The sequence below is a fragment of the Hyperoodon ampullatus genome (assembly GCF_949752795.1).
Source record: "Hyperoodon ampullatus genome assembly, chromosome: 15".
NCBI lineage: Eukaryota > Metazoa > Chordata > Mammalia > Artiodactyla > Ziphiidae > Hyperoodon > Hyperoodon ampullatus.
In genome coordinates this window covers 27,048,691-27,070,443 of record NC_136928.1, presented here as the reverse complement: position 1 = coordinate 27,070,443, position 21,753 = coordinate 27,048,691, and the positions used below count along the sequence as shown (strand labels likewise).

Below are 21,753 nucleotides of genomic sequence, written 5' to 3'. Positions count from 1 at the left end.
AGACCAAAAGACAACCCTCAGAATGGGAGAAAATATTTGCAAATGAAGCAACTGACAAAGGATTAATCTCCAAAATTTATAAGCAGCTCATGCAGCTCAATAACAAAAAAACAAACAACCCAATCCAAAAATGGGCAGAAGACCTAAATAGACATTTCTCCACAGAAGATATACAGACTGCCAACAAACACATGAAAGGATGCTCAACATCTTTACTCATTAGAGAAATGCAAATCAAAACTACAATGAGATATCATCTCACACCAGTCAGAATGGCCATCATCAAAAAATCTAGAAACAATAAATGCTGGAGAGGGTGTGGAAAAAAGGGAACACTCTTGCACTGCTGGTGGGAATGTGAATTGGTACAGCCACTATGGAGAACGGTATGGAGGTTCCTTAAAAAACTACAAATAGAACTACCATATGACCCAGCAATCCCACTACTGGGCATATACTCTGAGAAAACCATCATTCCAAAAGAGTCATGTACCAAAATGTTCATAGCAGCCCTATTTACAATAGCCCGGAGATGGAAACAACCTAAGTGTCCATCATCGGATGAATGGATAAAGAAGATGTGGCACATATATACAATGGGATATTACTCAGCCATAAAAAGAAACGAAATTGAACTATTTGTAATGAGGTGGATGGACCTAGAGTCTGTCATACAGAGTGAAGTAAGTCAGAAAGAGAAAGACAAATACTGTATGCTGACACATATATATGGAATTTAAGAAAAAAAATGTCATGAAAAGACGTGAAGTAAAATAAACCAGATACAAAAGGACAAATACTGTATGCTTTCACTTACATGAAATATTTAGACGAAGCAAAGTCAGAGACAGAAAGTAGATTAGCAGTTACCAGGGGCTGGGAGGAAGAAAAAATGGGGAGTTATTACTGAATGGTTATAGAGTTTCTGTTTGGGGTGATGAAAAAGTTTTGGAAATAGATGGTGGTGATGGTTGCACAACACTGTGAATGTAATAAATGCTGCTGAATTTTATATTTTTAAATGGTTAAAATAGCAAATTTAATGTTATGTATATTATACCATAATTTTTAAAAATAATGTAATATGTTAAAAATAATTGAATTGTACACTTTAAATTGGTGAATTGCATGGTGTGTGAATTATACATCAATAAAAATGTTAAAAAGAAAAAAAAATAGTCATGTACCACAATGTTCATTGCAGCTCTATTTACAATAGCCAGAACATGGAAGCAACCTAAGTGTCCAGCAACAGACAAATTGATAAAAAAGATATGGCACATATATACAATGGAATATTACTCAGCCATAAAAGGAAATCAAATTGAGTTATTTGTAGTGAGGTGGTGGACCTAGAGTCTGTCATACAGAGTGAAGTAAGTCAGAAAGAGAAAAACAAATGCCATATGCTAACACATATATATGGAATCTAAAAAAAAAAAAATGGTCATGAAGAACCTAGGGGCAAGATAGAAATAAACACGCAGACCTACTAGAGAATGGACTTGAAGACATTGGCAAGGGGAAGGGGAAGCTGGGACAAAGTGAGAGAGTGGCATGCATATATATACAGTACCAAATGTAAAGCCAATATCTAGTGGGAAGCAGCCGCATAGCACAGGGAGATCAGCTCAGTGCTTTGTGACCCCCTAGAGGGGTGGGATAGGGAGGGTGGGAGGGAGGGAGATGCAAGAGTGAAGAGATATGGGGATATATGTATATGTATAGCTGATTCAATTTGTTATACAGCAGAAACTAACATACCATTGTAAAGCAATTATACTCCAATAAAGATGTTAAAAATATTAAATTAAATTTAAAAAACGTAAACCAAAGGTACATTACAACTGCAACCCAATCTCAACCCCGATCAATCATGATTGGATTAAGATGATAAGGCTCAAACCACAACCCACCCACTCATTCTAGCTACTTAGTAAGGGAAAGGATGAACTGATTTTGGTAGCAGGTGATATCATTTGGAACCTCTACATATCTTAAAAACAATGTTTAATATATACCAAAAAATGGTAGGAAGAGATAGGACCATATGACTGAAAACAACAACAAAAAAACTGAAAAACGAAAACCTCAGAAACAAATCGAACCAATATGTAGGTGAACTACACATAGGCATTAATAAATGTCTTTAAAAGACCTGTAGAGGAGGAGGATCAGGATAGTGAATTAAGAGGACATAGAGCTCACATCTCCCCATGAACACGTCAAAATACATCTACATGTCGAACAATTCTCACTGAAAACTAACTGGAAACTGGCAGAAGGATTCCGGTACAAACAAGGCTGTAAGAAAGATACACAAGTAATCAGGCAGAATGGGAAGAAAGCGATCAGGTTGGGCCCTGTGTTCCTGGGAGGTGACTCAGAATAGCAGGAAGAATACATGGGTGGACACCTGCCCTGGGGAGTGAGTGGTGAGAGCCACAGATTGGATGCCCAAGTCTGGGGTACTGCGCAGGAGAGACAAGCCTCCTTGGCTGATTGGAGGACCACTGGGACTAACAGGGGGGCAGTGGGAAGCCTGAACACTGCTCATGAAGAGCACATGAGTGCTGGGTTGCCCTCAAGGCAGGGTGGAAAGAGTTCTGCTCTAGTGGCTGCCAGGTTTCCCACAACCACCTCAGTGCATGCCTTCAGCCTGAGCCGAGCCAATGCACCAGTGCTGCTCACTCCATGTCGCAGCAGGGCATTAAATCTGGGGTGGTCATGACCAGGGAGAAAACTCGATCTTGGGATGCAGAGACAACCTGGTCTTCGGGCGGAGCCTGGGTGGGATTGGGGTCATTGTTAATGCTTACTCAAGCAGAACATCACAAGCAGCCCAAATCTCTGATGGCAGCACTCGAGCATAGCTCAACTCCTGATACTGAGAGTCCACATAGACAACAACAGCTCTATAGTGTGGTTCCACAACAGGGCAGGGGCAGCAGGGACGGGGGCAGTGATCAGCTGTGAGGGAAACAATTGTTGGAACCTATACAGGCAGCATATCAGAGACAGCTTGAACCTCTGTCTGCAATCAACACAGGCCAAGAGACCCCATGGACCCAACTTACTTCAGCACTTCCCGCCACTTGGGCAAGGCTCCCAGTGTGGAAAAAGGGTGAAACACACAGTTAAAGGAAACAGAGCTGGCCCAGGCCAGACCCTCAGGGCTCCTGCTCCAGGAATTTGGGATCAGACCCCACCCCTCACAGGGTGGTCATGGCCATTGAGCAGAGGGGAAGTCCCACCTCACACCTGGTGCCAGGTCTAGCTCCTCCATCTCTAGCCCCACTCCCTACCAATCAGATAGCTACCAGCACATCCTGAATAAAGATGTGACTTGTTTCCACACCAAATCCAGCTCTCCCACCAAAGGCACTGGGCACACATAGGGATGCTGCCACATAAGAACACCCCTTCAAAACCACAATAGGTAACTGTTTCACCTAAACTCATAGAAACAGAGAAAGTTAAGCAAAATGCAATGGCAGAAGAACTGTTCTCAATTGAAGGAGCGAGAAAAAACAGCTGAAAAAATAATGAAACATAAATAAACAATTTACCTGAAGAAGAATTCAAACCATTGGTTATAAAAAATGTTAACTGAATTAGGGGAAAGAATCTATCTACACACTAATAACTTTAATAAGAAACTAGAAAGTATTTTAAAAGACCCAATCAGAAATGAAGAATTCAACAGCTGAAATTAAAAGCACACTAGGAGGAATGAATAGCAAACTAAGTGATACAGAAGAATGCATAAGTGGTCTGGTAGAATAATGTAAATCACCCAATGAGAACAGCAAAAGAAAAGAGCAAATTGTAAAAAATGAAAACATCTAGGAGTTCTCTGGTATATACTACTAAAGAAAATCAACAAAACCACAAGGGAAGAAACAAAGAGAAGAAAAAATGAACAGAGAAGAACTACATGAACAAGCAGAAAATAAGTGACAAAATGGTAATAAGTACATACCTATTAATAATTACTTTAAATATCAATGGACAAATGCTCCCTCAAAGAACACAGGGTGGCTGATTAAATGAAAAAACAAGACCCTTCTATATGTTGCTTAAGAAGCTCACATACACAAAGAAGGTGAGGAAATGAAAAAAGATATTTTACACAAACAGGAACAATAAGAAAGCCAGGGTAACAATACTCGCTTCAGACAAAATAGACTTTCAAACAAAGGCTATCACAAAAGACAAAGAAGGGCATTATATGATGATAAGGGGATCAATACAAGACAAGGATATTACACTCAGTGTAATATTAAGGGCACCTAAATATATAAAGCAAATATTCACAGACATAAATGGAGAAATTGATGACAATACCATAACAATAGGGAACTTTCACACCTCACTTACATTAATGAACATGTGATCCAGACAGAAAATCAATCATATAACAGTGGTCTTAAATGACACATTTGAACAGTTAAACTTAAAAGATATCTACAGGACATTTCATCCAAAAACAGCAGAATACACATTCCTTTCAAGTGCACATGGAACATTCTCCAGGACAGATCACACACTGGGCCACAAAATAAGCCTGAACAAATTTAAGAAGAGATAGATATAATTATAGAGATAGATTTAATTATCTATTAAAGATAGATAGATATAATTATCAAGCATTTCCCCCCACTACAATGGTACAAAATTAGAACTCAATTACAGGAAGAAAAATGGGAAAAGCATGAACGTGTGGAGACTAAACAACATGCTACTAAAAAAGCAAATGGTCAATGAAGAAATCAAAGAGGAAATCAGAAAATACGTTGAGACAAAGGAAAAAGGAAACACAATACTCCAAAATCTATGAGATGCAGCAAAAGCAGTTCTAAGGGGGAATTATAGCAATACAGGCCTTCCTCAAGAAATGAGTAAAACATCAAATAAAGTACCTAACCAACCACTTAAAGAAATTAGAAAAAGACAAACAAAGGCCAAAGTCATCAGAAGGAAGGAAATAATAAAGATTAGAGAGGAAATAAATAAAATAGAGATCAAGAAACAATAGAAAAGAGGGAAAGAGGGAGGGGCAAGACAGGAGAAAGGGATTAAGAGATACAAAACTACTATGTATAAAATAGATAAGCAACAAAGATATATCATATAGCACATGGAATTATAGCCATTATCTCATAATAACTTTTACTGGAGTAAAATCTGTAAAAATACTGAATCACTATGCTGTACACCTGAAACTAATATAATATTGTAACTTTTTTGGGGGGGCTGCACCGTGAGGCATTCGGGATTTTAGTTCCCTGATGAGGGATTGAACCCATGTCCCCTGAATTGGGAGCACAGAGTCGTAACCACTGGACTGCCAGGGAAGTCCCTAATATATTATTGTAAATCAACTATACTTCAATTTTTAAAAGTCTGTGATAAATATGCTCAAGAAAATAGAGAAAAGATAGACAAATTGGAAGAAGGATGGAGAATTTCACCAGAGAATTTGAGGATATAAAAAAATTTAAATGGATATTCTAGAATTAAAAAATACATACCTAAAATTTTAACTCTTAATTTTCTATTCTACTTCTACCAAGGCATTCATTATGTGTTTGTAATAATTACCTTGAAGTTAGGAGGGATATAAGTAGACATAATATTAGGAACCATTTCCAGAATAAACAAAAAGCAAATGTCAATGAAAAAATGAGAAAGAGGTCTTTAAATCTTGTTAAGGGATGATAATTATAGTGTGAGTTTTATATCCACAGCTTCCTGGCTAGTTAAAGCAGAAACAAACATATTTCACTAATCTAGATTTTAAGAAACTTTTTTTCTATATGATGGACAAAGTAAAAGCAATGGTCACTTACAGGAAGGTGTGTGAAGACAGCAAAGGTGCTACGGAGAAAGGCAATGAGGTCTACCAGGTAATCACTAGCTTTGTTGCCCAAATCTCCTGTCATCCAGTCATAGTCAGCCAGCTGTAGAAACTGGTCAATCTTCTGGTTTAAGTTGGTATAAATCTCTTCTTCAGCTGCATGTCTGGCATCCTGTGAAATATGAAATTTGAATAGTCATTCAAAATTCCAGTATAAGCAAAGCAGAAATCTCTGCTTGGAGACATCTAAAACTAAGTAACATAATTGAGAATATCAAGTAATATCACAGTCTCCATTAATTTTTCTTGTTTTCAAAAGCTCAGTAGAGTCCTTTCTATTTTGTATCTGCAAGACAAATTATTATATTGATTCACCAAATAGAGAAACTGCCTTCACTGCCCTCAGCTATCTGCATCCTTTGTACCTTCTTACCTATGTTCAAAACTACACTCATTCTCAGGATCCTATTCTCTTTCTTCTCTTCTGGGATTCCAAGAACCTCCCTTCCTGCAATATCAACCTCTCTTATAGTCGCTAGTCTCTTCACTTTGCTTATTTTCAGTATCCTGAAGTTTCTAATTTAATGCTGTATGTTCCCACTAGTTACTATCCTACCTTTCTAGATTCTTTATAATCAAGTTTCTTCAAAGATTGGCACACATTTCCTAAAATATGCTCTAATTAACAATAGTCCTGAAGAATGCTTAAATGACAGCAAAAAAGTTCCTAGATGAATTAAGTCTGAGAAACCCAGTTTAAAAGAGTCTTGATTTACACTGGCATATAAAAGGCTCTAAGAAGTGTTATGGGACTAAAGCTTCACGAAAAACATTTTTAGGACAAAACAGTCTATGCTGCAATCTTACAATCCATCAACATGGATTGGTCCAGGGTAATCCATGACCGCCAGGCTACTATATCCAATATCCATTTTTCAGTCTCATCTTACCCTGTTCTCTGTTGGCTTTCAGGACATAGTTTTACTTTTACTTTTCTGGCCTCTAATCCTCTCACTCTCGCTGGATGATTTCATCACCTCCTATGGCTTCCACTATATCTGTCCAAACCCTTTCTTGTTAAAGACCCATATTTCTGATTGTTTCCTGCATTATGGCTCACAGAAACTTTGAATACTGTTAAGTCCAGGACAAGAATAATCATAATTCCCACTTTTCACCTGTTCATTTCAGGCCAAGGCAGAGATTTAAGCAACATATTAGATTCCATTCATTCCTTCATAGTCACGGTGTCCTACAAATTCTAACCCCAAAATTTTACTCAAACTCATACCCTCCTCTCCATCTTCACCTTTTTAATGGCTGCATAATTTTACTGGTATTCACATACTATAATATAGGCATTGACTATGTTTACTTATATGAACACACTTCTAAGAGCATTTCTCTGCTTACATACTTACTTGTATGATAATTTAATACTGTCCTTGAATTCCCATTTTACTAAGTTTTCTTTTAATTAATAAACATTATTTTCTAGAAATCTGGGATTAAAGAAAAATTGAGCAGAAAGTACAGAGCATTTGCAGATACTGCCCGCCATCCCCCTCCCACTCTTTCCCCTATTTAAAAAACCTTGCATTAGTGTGGAACATTTGTTACAATAGATGAACCGATATTGATATTTTATTATTAACTAAAGTTCACAGTTTGCATCAGGGTTTACTATTTGTGTTGTACAGTTCCATGGGTACTTACAAATGGATAATGTCATGTATTCACTATTACAGAATAGTACAGAATAGTTTTTTTGCCATAAAAATCCACTCTACTCTATCCATCCCTCCCTTGCTCATCCCCCAAATCCTGGAAACAAACCATCTTTTTACTTTCTCCAGAACTTTGCCTTTCTACAATGTCTTATACTGGGAAGCATGTATGTAGCTGATTGGCTTATTTTACTTAGCAGTGTGCAGTTAATTTTCCTTCATGTCTTTCTATGGCTTGATAGTTCATTCATTTTCATCACTGAATAATATTCCATTGTCAGGATGTATCATAGTTTGTTTATCCATTTACCTATTGAAGGACATCTTGATAGCTTCTGAGTGTAGTCAATTTTGAAAAATGCTGCTGTAATGATTTATGTGTAAGTTTTTGTGTAGCTTAACATTTCACTTCACTTGGATAGTTACCAAGAAGCATGACTGGTGAATTGCATGGGAAGACTATTTCTGTTTAGCCTTGTAAGAAACTGACAAATTGTCTTCCAAAATAACATTACCATTTTGTATTAGCACCAGCAATGAATGAGAGCTGCGATTGCTCCAGCATTTGTTGTCAGTGTTTTCAGTTTTAGCCTTTTTAAGAATTGTACAATGGTATCTCACTGTTGTTTTAACTTATAACTCCCTCTCCATCCTTTGGTGTGGTATTCGGATCTTTTGCCCATTTTTAAAGTGAACCCACATTAAACCCACTTTTTAATTTTCTTATTGTTGACTTTTACCCATTCTTTGTATATTTTGGATATAAGTCCTTTATTAGATATGCATTTTACAAACATTTTTCTCCTTCTTTTCATTCTTTTAACAGTGTCTTTTCTACAGCAGAAGTTTTTCATTTTAATGAAGTCCATCTTATCAGTATTTTCTTTGATGGATCGTGTTCTGGTTGCTGTACCTTAAGTCATAGCCAAACCCAAGGTTACCAACATTTTCCCTTATGTTATCTTCTAAGAGTTTTATAGTGCTGTGTTTCACATGTAAGTCTTTGATCCCTTTTGAGTTAATTTTTAACTCAACTCAAATTTTTTTGAGTTTAACTCAAACTCAAATTTTTAACTCAATTTTAAAGTGTAACATCTGTGTCTAGGTTCTTTTTTTTTTTTCTTTTTTGCAGGTGGATGTCGAGTTGTTTCAACATTTATTGAAAACACTTTCATTTCTCCATTAAACTGAGTTTACTGCATGTTAACAATCAGTTGACTATATTTGTGAGAGTCTATTTCTGGGCTCCTATGTTGTTCCCTTGACCTAATTATCTTTTTTTTTTTTTTTTTTTTTGCCAATACCACACTGTCTTGATTACTGTAGCTTTCTAGTAAGTCTTGAAGTCAGGTAGTGTCAGTTCTCCAACATTGTTCTCCGTCAATATTGTGTTGACTATTCTGGGTGTTTTGCCTCTCCATATAAACTTTGGAAACAATATGTCAATATCCACAAAATGAGTTGCCAGAAGTTGGACTGGGACTGAATCTTTAGATTAAGTTGAAAAGAACTGATATCTTGATAAAATATTGAATCTTCTTATCCATGAATATGGAACATATCTCCACTTGTGTAGATCTTATTTCTTTGATTACTTTTTATCAGAGTTTTACAGGTTTTCTTTTTTTTTTTTTTTTTTTTTTTTTTTTTTTTTTGGGGATGAAAAGCAGCATGGTTTATTGTACGAGCGTGTATACCACAGAAAAACCTGGAAAATATTGCAGGGAACTATGACAGATATTACCATCACTTTTTTTTTTTTTTTTTTTTTGCTTTATCACAAATTTAATCAGTTATATGTATACATATGTTCCCATATCCCCTCCCTTTTGCGTCTCCTTCCCACCCTCCCTATCCCACCCCTCCAGGCGGTCACATAGATCTTGTTTATCTTGTTAGATTTATACCTATTTCTTTTTTCAATGTTAATGTAAATAGCATTATGTTTTTAATTACAAATTCCAGTTATTTGTTACTGGTATAATGATTAAGCAAATAACTTTTGTATATCAATTTTATATGCTGAACCTTGCTACATTCATTTATTACTTCCAGCAGTCTTTTTGTTATTGTTAATTCTTTCATATTTTCTACTTAGACAATCATGTCATCTGTAAACTAAGTCAGTTTTATTTCTGTCTTCCCAGTCTGTAAGTCTTTTGTTTCATGGCTTACTGAATGTTGAATAAGAGTGGTATAAAAGGACATTCTGGACTTTTTCATGATTTTAGCAGGAAAGTTTCTAGTTTCTCACTATCAGGTATGATGTTATTTGTAGGACTTTTGTAGATGTTCTTTACCAAGTTGAGGACGTTCCCCTTCTATTATAGTTAGCTGAGAGGTTTTTATCATGAATAGGTGTTGGATTTTGTCAAATGCATTTTCTATATCTATTAACATGATTCTATAATTGTTCTTCTTTAGCCCATTAATGTGATGAATTACAATACGTGATTTTTGATGTTGAATAAGCCTTGCAGACCCACTTGGTGGTAGTGTAAAATTCTGATACATTGTTGGATTCAATTTCATAATATTTTGTTGAGGATTCTGCATCTAAGTTCATGAGAAATATGAGTCTGTAGTTTTCCTTTCTTGCAATGTCTGGTTGGTATTATGGTAATGCTAGCCTCATAGAGTGAGTTACGTAGTATTCTCTCTGCTTCTATTTCCTGGAAAATATTATAGAGAAGTGGTGAAATTTCATCCTTAAATATTAGGTAGAATTTCTTTCAGCTTAATTAGCGTATAACTGCCAAGTTGTAAGATATTTAAAATGAAAAACATAATTACTAAATATAGGTATACACTGCAAAAGGATTCCCCACATCAAGTTAATTAACACAGCTATCACCTCACATATTTACTTTTTTGTTTGTTTGTTTTGGTGGGAACACTGAAGTTCTACTCTCTTAGCAATTATCATTTATACAATAGTGTAATCAACTATAGGCACATTGTTATATACTAGATGCTCAGACTATTCATCTTACAATTGAAAGTTTGTACCCTTTTATCAACCTCTATTTCTTCACCCCTCAGCCCTGGCAATAATGTTTCTACTCTCTGTTTCTATGAGTTCAACTTTTTTTGTTAGATTCCACATATAAATGATACCATGAAGTATTTGTCTATCTGGTTTATTTCATTTTGCATAATGCCTTCTAGGTTCATCCATGTTTTTGCAACCGATCAGGATTTTCTTCTTTTTTAATGGCTGAATAATATTCCACTGTGTGTATGGTGTGTGTGTGTGTGCACATAATTTAGCTATTCATCCATTAAGAGACACTTAGGTTGTTTCCATATCTTGACTATTTTGATTAATGCTGTAATGAATGTGGAAGTATACATAACTCTTCAAGATACTGATTCCTTTGAATATACACCCAGAAGTAGAATTGCTGGATCATATGGTAGTTCTATTTTTAATTTCTTGAGGAACCTCCATAGTGTTTCCATAGTGGCTGTACCAGCTTACATTCCCACCAACAGTACACAAGGGTTCCCTTTTCTCCACATCCTTACCAGCATTTGTTATCTCTTGTGTCTGTTTTCTTTAATAGAAGTATAGTCGATTTACAATGTTAAGTTAGTTTCTGGTGTACAGCAAAGTACAGCTATACATATATTATATATATATATATATATATATATATATATATATATATATATACACACACACATACACACACACACACACACACACACACACACACACACATATATATATATTCTTTTCCATTATGGTTTATTACAAGATATTGAATATAGTTCCCTATGCTATACAGTAGGACTTCTTTATTTATCTATTTTATATATAGTAGTTTGTATATGCTAATCCCAAACTCCTAATTTATCCTTCCCCCATCCCCTTTCCCCCTTGGTAACCATAAGTTTGTTTCCTATGTCTGTGGGTCTACTTCTGTTTTGTAAATAAGTTCATTTGTATCATATTTGGATTCCACATATAAGTGATATATGGCATTTGCCTTTCTCTGTCTGGTTTACTTTATTTACTAGTATGATAATCTCTAGATCCATCTGTGTTGCTGCAAATAGCATTATTTCGTTCTTTTTTATGGCTGAGTAGTATTCCATTGTATATATATACCACATCTTCTTTAACCACTGATCTGTTGATGGACATTTAGGTTGCTTCCATGTCTTGGCTATTGTAAATAGTGCACTATGAACACTGGGGTGCATGTATATTTTCAAATTAGAATTTTCTCTGGATATATACCCTATCTCTTATCTTTTTGATGATACCACTCTAATGTGTAAGGTAATATCTCACTGTAGTTTTGATTTGCATTTCCTTCAAGATTTGTGATGTTGAATATCTTTTCATTTACATGTTGCTCATTTGTATGTCCTCTTTGGAAAAATGTCTATTCAGTTCCTCTGCCTATTTTTTAATCAGATTTTTTTTTGCTATTGAATTGTATGAGTTCTTTGTATTTTGGGGATATTAACCTCTTACCAGATACATGATTTGCAAATATTTTCTCCCATTCCATTGGTTGCTTTTTCATTCTGTTGATGGTTTCTTTGCTGTACAGAAAGTTTTTAGTTTGATGAAGTCCCACTTGCTTATTCTTGATTTTATTGCCTTTGCTTTTGGTGTCAACTCCAAAAAATCACCTCCAAGACCAATGTCAAAGAAGTTACCCCCTATGTTTTCTTCTAGGAGTGTTATGGATTCAGTCTTACATTCAAGTCTCTAATCCATTTTGAGTTGATTTGTGTCTACGGTATAAGACAGAGATCCAGTTTTATTCTTTTGCATGTGGCTGTCCAGTTTCACCAAAACCACTTATTTAAGAAACTATCCTTTCCTCATTGTATATTCTCGGCCCCTCTGTCATAAATTAACCAACCATATATGTACAGACTTATTTCTGGGATCTCCAATCTGTTCCATTTATCTATGTGTCTGTTTGTAGGCCAATACCATACTGTTTTCATTATGATAGCTTTATAATAGAATTTGAAATCAGGAAGTGTGTTGTTTCCAGCTTTGTTCTTTCTCAAGATTGCTTTGGATTTTCAGAGTCTTTTGTGGTTCCATACAAATTTTAATATTTTTTTTCAATTTCTGTAAAAAAAAGTACCATTTTGATAGGGATTGCATTGAATCTGTAGTTCACTTTGGGTAGCTTGGACATTTTAACAATATTAATTCTTCCAATTAATGAACATTGAATATCTTTCCATTTACTTGTGTCTTGTTCAACTTCTTTCAACTGGGCCTGGTGTTTTCTATTTTCAAAAGCCATTAATTATTGATTCAATTTCTTCAACAGATATAAGGCTATTTAGATTATTACTCCTTGTGTGAGTTTTGGTAAATTGTGTCTTTGAAAAAATTGGTTCAATTATGTAGGTTAATTTGTGGATATAGAGTTGTTCATAATATGCCCTGATTAATCTTTTAGTGTCCATGGAATCAGTAGTGATGGCCCCTTTTTCATTTATGATATTAGTAATTTGTGTCTTCTCTTTTATTATTGGTCAGCCTAACTCAAAGTTTATCAATTTTATTGATCTTTCTAAAAACCCATGTTTGGTTTCATTGGTTTTCTCCTTTGCTTTTCTGTTTTCAATTATTTCTGCTCTAATTTTTCTTTTCTTTTGATTATTTTGGATTTAATTTGCTCTTCTTTCCTTAGTTTCCTAAGGTAGAAGCTTAGATTACTGATTGTGAAATTTCTTCTTTTGGAATTTATGCAATTAATGCTATAAATTTCCTTATAAGCAGTGCTTTCACTGATGCCACAAATTTTAGTAAGTTATACTTTATTTTAATTTAGTACTGTTTAATTTCTCTTGAAACTTTTTCTTTGACCCAAGTGTTTTTCTGAAGTGTGCTGGTTAATCTCCAAATATTTGGGGATTTTCCAGCTATCTTTCTGTTATTTATTTCCAGGGTTTAATTCCATTTGGTCTGAGAGTGATCTTTATATGATTTTTATTCTTTAAAATTTTTTAAGATGTGCTTTAATACCCAAAACATGGTCTGTCTTGGTGAATGTTCTTATGAGCTTGAGAAGAATATGTATTACGCTGTTGTTAGATGAAGTATTCTATAAATATCAATTTGATCTAGCTGGTTGATAGCACCATTCAGTTCAACAATATCCTTACTAATTTTCTACCTCCTTGATCTGTCAATTACTGATAGAGGGATTTACTAAGAGATTTTATCAGGAAGAGATGTAGCCTTACATAAAATACCTTTTTAGTATCTTTTTAAATACTCATACATTTTTTCTCACCTGATCTATTACAGTAGTGAATAATTTTAAACAACTTTCTAATACTAATCATCCTTGCATTCTTAACATTACTTTATCCCTGCTTTCTATGCACTTCTGGATTTTGTTTGACATTTTATTATTTATGATTTTTACATCAACATTTGTCTTTAATTGTTCAGGGATTTTATAGTTTCTCTAGTTTTCTTTTTAAACTTAATTTCAGCTACTATATTTTTTCCATAGTTTTAACACCTTTATTAAATCTAATAACTTTCATAAAGAGCCTGGCACACCTGAGGGAACCATGAGCTTATTAAATATTAGCTAACCTCATTTTATGACCAAATCTCTTTTTCTGTTGCTCTAATATTTATTTTATCAATTGCTATTATCTTTTTTTTAAACCTCTTTATTGGAGTATAATTGCTTTACAATGGTGTGTTAGTTTCTGCTTTACAACAAAGTGAATCAGCTGTACATATACATATATCCCCATATCTCCTCCCTCTTGCATCTCCCTCCCACCCTCCCTATACCACCCCTCCAGGTGGACACAAAGCTCTGAGCTGATCTCCCTGTGCTATGGGGCTGCTTCCCACTAGCTATCTATTTTACATTTGGTAGTGTACATATGTCCGTGCCACTCTCTCACTTCATACCAGCTTACCCTTTTCCCTCCCCATGTCCTCAAGTTCATTCTCTACGTCTGAGTCTTTATTCCTGTCCAGCCCCTAGGGTCTTCAGAACTTCTTCTTTTTTTTTTTTTTTTTAAGTTTTTGAATCATTGTTGTGTTGACTTCACAAAAATTAACTGAGATATTTTCCATTTTTCTCTATGGTATGGAGTAGTTTAAATTATACAGAAATTATCTGTTTCATGAAAGCCTGAATGAATTCACTGGTAAAATCATGTGAATCTTCCCCAGTTTTAAGAAGTCTTTAATAACTTTTTCATTTGTTTTATAGTTATGTCAATTTTCTTTATCTTCTTTTCTTTTTTTAATATTTATTTATTTAGTTGGTTGCAATGGGTCTTAGTTGCAGCATGTGGGCTCCTTAGTTGTGGCTCACTGGCTCCTTAGTTGCAGCACACAGGCTCCTTAGTTGTGGCATGCACCTGGGATCTAGTTCCCTGACCAGGGATTGAACCCGGGCCCCCTGCATTGGGAGTGCCGAGTTTTATCCACTGCGCCACCAGGGAAGTCCTCTTTATCTTCCTGAATCACTTTTTTAATCACATATTTTCCTATAGATCATCAAATTTATTAGCACAGAGTTATACAAACTATTCTGAGTATTTCATTTCCTCTGATTATGAATTTCAAGTAATTGTGATTTATTTATTCCTTCCTTTCTTTTTTCTTTTATCCTTCTTTTCCTGCATTCCATCCTTTTTTCATTCCTTCCTTCATTCCTTCTAGTTAGGCAAAGTAAATGATTATTTTTAAAATTGCAACACACCCTTGCTTGAAGTCTCTCAAAGACTTTAGTAGAATAAAGTCCAAATTATCTATCATTATAAAACAAAGTGCTTCACAATTGATATTTACCTACTTCTCTATGTCATTGCTACCCTTATTCTACACCAAAGAAGTATGATTTTATTTCATTATTTCATCTTTTTACATGAAGTTGCCTCACCTAAAAATGTCCCTTACTCCCTCCTGATCCTTTCTCCACCTGGACACCTCCTGCTGGTCCCAAGATACTCCTGCTGGACACTTCCTACTGCGCCTTTTCTGGTAAGTCTTCCCTGAAGGTCTCACAGCTGAGATAAGTACCACTCACCTCTTCTTCTAGACCTGTCAATGTTGATTTCCCTTGGAGCTCAATCCTCACACCTTTTCTCTACCTATATTAAATTCCCAGAGGAAAGCTATCTCCATGGCATAAAATACCATCTTTACACTTATAAATTCTAAATTTTTATGTCCAGCTATGACTTTATCCTGCCAATTTAATCTCTATGATAAATGACTAATAAATACCTCAAGCTTAATATGTGAAAAATGGAAATCTTGATTCTACTGCCACTCCCCAAAACTGTTATTTTCTCGCTATTCCCCATCTTAGTTAATCCAGTTTGCTTAGTTTAAGTATCTTGGAATTATCCTTGACTCCATTCTTTCTCTTATAATCTCATACTTGATCTAGCAATAAAACTTGCCATCTCTATGTTCAAAAATATTTCTTACCACTTCCAACCCTACCACTGTACTCCAAGTGACCATTATCTCTTACCTAGACTACTGCAATGACCTTCAAATTGGATTCTCTTCTTCCTCTCTTACTGACCTATAGTATATTTTCCACATAGCAACTAGGGTTACCCATCATAAATCAGGTTATCACCACCATTTCCAATCTTCTAATGACCTCATATTTCATTTCAAAATAAAATATAAAGTATTTACTGGTGCCAACAAATCCAGAAATTATATGACTCCTGATGATCTTGTCTCTTACCACCCTTACCAATGATAAATACATCATGGCCAGACTGACCCCCTTGCATACTGATCACCTTGAATACACCAATACCTTCTACCATATTGTTACCGCTGACTGGACTGCTTATTTATCAGAAATCCAAGTGATTCAATTTCTTATTTCATTCAGGTCATTTATTTTTCTTCCTAGCTCTTACCACTATCTGACATTCTATTAAATTTTTTGTTTGTGTATCATCTATCACCCTCGCTAGAATATATGCTGTGTAAAGTCAGGAGACTGGTTTATTGCCTGGTATGTAGCAGATGCTTTATAAAAACTTGGAGAATCAGTGAGAGATTTAATGTATTTATTATATTATTTTTTGCACAGTTCTTTATAGAACTTACAGTGTTTGTCTTCCCCGTAGATTATACACTTTAAATCCAAGGACTAAGTATTTTCTCTTCCATATTTTATAGTAGGTAAACAAGCAATATTTGTGATGGGGTAAATTAATAGATACCTTCATTCTGTTTTGTAAGTGAGAGAATTCTTATAAACAAGGAAAGTTAAGGATACCAGCTTGATTAGGTCACATATGGTAGAAACAAGAATGAACTCTGCAAGAAAATACCTTGAAGACCTTCTGATTGTTTTTGCCCCTTTTTTCAGCATTAAGGCTTCCATCTGTAAGTGAAAGTTTTCTGGAAACAGTAGCTTAGGAAAATACACAATATGTAGCTGTTATAATTGCCATGTTTATACTGAGTTCTGGGTTAGCTGGTCTGAAACAGTCCTGGTAAAAATAAACTTTCAATGTGTTTTAAGCAATCAGTGTTTCCAATAAGCCCTGTCAACATGACCTTTAGTGGTCTCCAGAACTTCTCCTTTACTAAGTATTTAACTGGCTGCTCAACCTCTATGGCTTCCTGTCTGCCTTTAATTTTCCCTCAGCAATTTTAATGCTGGAACAACAAAGTACACAAGCCACCCTTCGGGAGGATTTCTGACCATAATTTGAAAAGCCCTTGAAATAAGAAAATTGAGATGGATTAGGGGAAGAATAGCAGTACATATTACATATTCCCCATAGGATAAACAAGTATAAATGAACATCACATTCTAACTCTCTAACTCCTATTTTCTATTGAATACTTAACTATAAGCGTCTCCCTCATTTTCTTTCCTAGAGAAATTTTGGCTTCCACATGTAGAAATATTTTTGATAAAATTATTACCCATGCCCCATAATAATGCTAATATTAAGAGTACTTATAATTCCTTTGAACTATCTAAGGAAGGTCATCCTGAAATTCTTAAAGCTCTTGTCATATTTTCATACTAATAGTTGGGGCCTCTTTATGAAATAAGTCTTTCCCTCACTAAAATTGTGTCAGTATTACTACAAGGAGACATCATTGAAAAGTTTACAAGTAAAGATACCAACATAATATCATGCATAATTAATTCTGTTGTAAGTAATTTTATAGGGAATTTGAAACAACCCATAGTCACATCATGAATGTGTAACTCATCTACCAGCTAACCTAATCATAAACATAGATAAAGAATATCTTGTTGTTACACATCTCACTTTTTCCGTTTTTTCAGCTTCACTGAGGTACAATTGAAAACAAAATTATAAGACATTTAAAATACATATTGTGGTGATTTGATATACAAATATATTGTGAAAGGATTTCTTTTCTATCATCTAGTTATTTAACACATTCATCACCTCACATATTTATCTTTTTTTTTAGTAAGAACATTTAAGTTCTATCCTCTTAGCAAATATTATACAATACAGTATTATCACCTATAGAAACCATGTTTTACATTAGATCCTCAGACCTTATTCCTCTTATAGCTGAAAGTCTGTACCCCTTTTACCAACTTTTCTCTATTGCCAAACCCACTCTCCCAGTACCTGGCAACCACTTTTCTACTCTCTGTTTCTATGAGTTTGAATTTTTTTAAGATTCAAGTGGCAGGATTTCCTCATTTTACATGACTGAATAATATTCATATATACATCTATATACACACATACACACATATATATGGAAACATATATGGAGAATATGTATATAACATTTTCTTTATCCATTTATCTGTTGATGGACACTTAGGTTGTTTCCATATCTTGGCTATTATGATTAATTCTGCAGTGAACATGGAAGTATACATAACTCTTCAAGATAATGATTTCGATTCTTTTTAATACACACTCAGAAGCAGAAATGCCAGATTACACAGTAGTTCTATTTTTAATTTCTTGAAGAAGCTCCATACTGTTTTCCATAGTGGCTGTACCAGCTTACATTCCCACCAACAGTGTACAAGGTTCCCTTCTCTCCACATCCTTGCCAGTATATGTTATCTCTTGTATTTTTGATGATAGCCATTCTAACATGTGTTTATCTCAGGTATTATCTCACTGTGGTTTTGACTTGTTTTTACTGAAAAGACTATCCTGTCCTCATTGTATATTCTTGGCCCCTTTGTCATAAATTAATTGTCATAAATTAATTGACAATATATGCATAGATTTATTATTCTCCAGTCTGTTCCAATGATCTATGTATCTGTATGTATGCCAATACCATACCGCTTTGATTACTATAGCTTTATAATATAATTTGAAATCAGGAAGTGTGATGCTTCTAGCTTTGTTCTTCTCTCTCAAGATTGCTTTGGCCAGGATCTTTCATATATTTTTCTTGGAACAGAAAAAAGAGCAGATCATACCAACAATTTTTTTTTCTTTTTTTTTTTTGCGGTACGCGGACCTCTCACCGCTGTGGCCTCTCCCGTTGCAGAGCACAGGCTCCGGACGCGCAGTCCCAGTGGCCATGGCTCACGGGCCCAGCCGCTCCGCGGCATGTGGGATCCTCCCAGACCGAGGCATGAACCCACATCCCCTGCATCGGCAGGCAGACCCTCAACCACTGCGCCACCAGGGGAGCCCACCAACAATTTTTATATGTCTTAAAATATAATAAACAATATGAATCAAATTGGATTTCTTCTCTTAAATCCATTCTCAAGGGAAGGTACCAATAAATAGGGAAAGAGAACAAAATGATCGAAAAAAGGAGGTACCATAAACATAAATCATGATTTCAACTCTATCGCTTCATATCTAATTAACACCTTCTAGATTTCAAAATGGTGACATAGATTTGTTTCAGAACTAAAATAATCAAACAATAACAAACTCCCAAAGCATACATGTTGGCCATTATGTCAGAATCTCCCATTTCAGTTTAAGATATTGCCCTGTTACTCTTTCTGCTTAATATTTATTTAAAGCTCACATGGCAATATAAATGAGTTTCCTAAGGCTCTTTACTCTCCAGAAACTCATCTACCATCAAGTCTTCTTTTGCCCTTTAAGAGTGTCATTTTTTCCATTTAATCCAACACTGCATCAAAACTAGTCCTGTGGCCTTGTAAGATGATTATAAAATTGCTAACTACAATAGCAAGGGACAGAAATTCCTCACTAAAATGTATAGTTAAAAGAAAAAAAAACTGGACCCGGGACACAGAAAAGAAAGGATAGCTAAATTAAAATTTTTAAATTGCTGTTGATTTCAGCTGCAAACACTGTTTTCTAGACCATACTTAAAAATACTTGACTGTCAGGTGGTGAACTGAGGAAATAGTCATTTTCATGAATGAAATATAAGGAAGATTTAGTGGACACAGCTGTAGACCATTTTTAGTTTAAACACCCCAAAATTAGCATTGGTATTTGTTTTCCTAAGGAAATCATAAGGACTTATTCTGAAGACCATGTATGACTTATGGGAGAAACAAAGACGTGTTAGGTAGAATGCCCCAGCACACCAGAAGCACTTCTACAGTAATGTAGGGCTTTCTCACCTTAAAAGTCGTGGTGCCATACAGCTTGGTGGTGTGGACGGTCTCTGGAAGCACATTAGTGATATTGGTGATGAATTCTTCCAAGTACTTACAGGATTTCTCCAAGTGTGTCGTATTGATAATAATCTGCACAAGCTAGAAAATAACAAGAACATGTAAGAATAATTTGACTATTCACCCTATGATGAGTGGCTCAATATGAATCTGATGGTATAAGAAAAACAAAAGGCATAATGGCAGAGGCCATCTGTATTCAATAAAAAGTTAATGTTAGAGCACAGGCTTAGGTATCACTTCCTCTGTGAAGACTTCCCTGACTTCCCAAAGCATCTTATATTTCCCCCTAATATAGGAGCAATTGTCACTATTTTATACTTGTTTTCTTCGGTTCAAAATAAAGAGTAAATTAAGATCAAAAACTGATAGTGTTTAGCATAGTACCTGGCAATAAATAATTGCCAAATGCATGAAATAAATGAACTCCAATTAAAAGAACAAGAATGACTAAAATGCCAAGAAGATTCAACATTAGGCATGATGAACACAGGAATGTTGGAAGAGGTTGCAGTATATTAACAAACTACATTAGTTTGTGAAAGAAAAAAACATGAGAACTGAAGTCAGAGAAACCAGGGAGCAACTACTTACAAAATTATTGATATTGAGAAAGTTACTTAACTTCTCTAAGCCTCTTTCTTTACCCATAAAATGTTAATAGTAATTTCTAAATCACAGACTTATTATGAAAATTAAATATTCTGTAGTTAATACTATTTTCCTTTTCTTACAGAGTAGATCCTTAAACAAGACAGTACTGGTAAGATAAAAACTCATCTATAAATTACTTTGAGAGGAGGATAAGGAAGAATACTACTGTCTGTATAGAATTAAAGTCTGTAAAGCACTGCACAATTCATTTTCTTAGATCATCCTCCCAGCAACCTGAAGAAGTAAGTTAAGTGGACATAATTATTACTTCCATTCTACTATAAGAGAAAAAAGAAAATAGGAACTGATTTACTCTAGATCATGTAACATTAAAACTGGGATTCAAATACAAGTAATCAAGCTTCAAGTTATGGACCTCATTCAGATTCGATGGAGAAATTAAACCCTTTACATACAAGCAAAAGTTAAGAGAATTCAGCACCACCAAACCAGCTTTACAACAAATGCTAAAGGAACTTCTCTAGGAAGGATACAAAAGAGAAGGAAAAGACCTACAAAAACAAACCCCAAACAACTAAGAAAATGGTAATAGGAACACACATATCGATAATTACCTTAAATGTAACTGGATTAAATGCTGCATCCAAAAGACGTAGACTGGCTGAATGGATACAAAAACAAAACCTATACATATACTGTCTACAAGAGACCCACTTCAGACATAGGGACACATACAGACTGAAAGGGAAGGGATGGAAAAAGATATTCCATGCAAATGGAAATCAAAAAAAGCTGGAGTAGCGATTTTCATATCAAACAAAATAGACTTTAAAATAAAGACTATTACAAGAGACAAAGAAGGACACTACAAAATGATCAAGGTATCAATACAAGAAGAAGATATAACAAT

At 34.9% G+C, this 21,753-nt stretch overlaps 1 protein-coding gene across 2 annotated transcripts in view; it reads right to left on the bottom strand.

Moving 5' to 3' along the window:
- The window catches only part of EXOC6B (exocyst complex component 6B), a gene marked incomplete at its 3' end in the record, with an annotated part of 718,627 nt that overhangs the window by 279,101 nt on the left and 417,773 nt on the right, over nt 1–21,753 (bottom strand). Inside the window, exons 17-18 of one of the 2 annotated variants that reach the window (XM_079720455.1) lie at nt 20,175–20,309; nt 5,853–6,032 (exon numbers count right to left, since the gene is read on the bottom strand). In XM_079720455.1, the coding sequence (XP_079576581.1) occupies nt 5,853–6,032; nt 20,175–20,309 (315 nt within the window). The remainder of the gene's footprint in view (nt 1–5,852; nt 6,033–20,174; nt 20,310–21,753) is intronic. The other variant, XM_079720456.1, reaches the window with a different exon arrangement.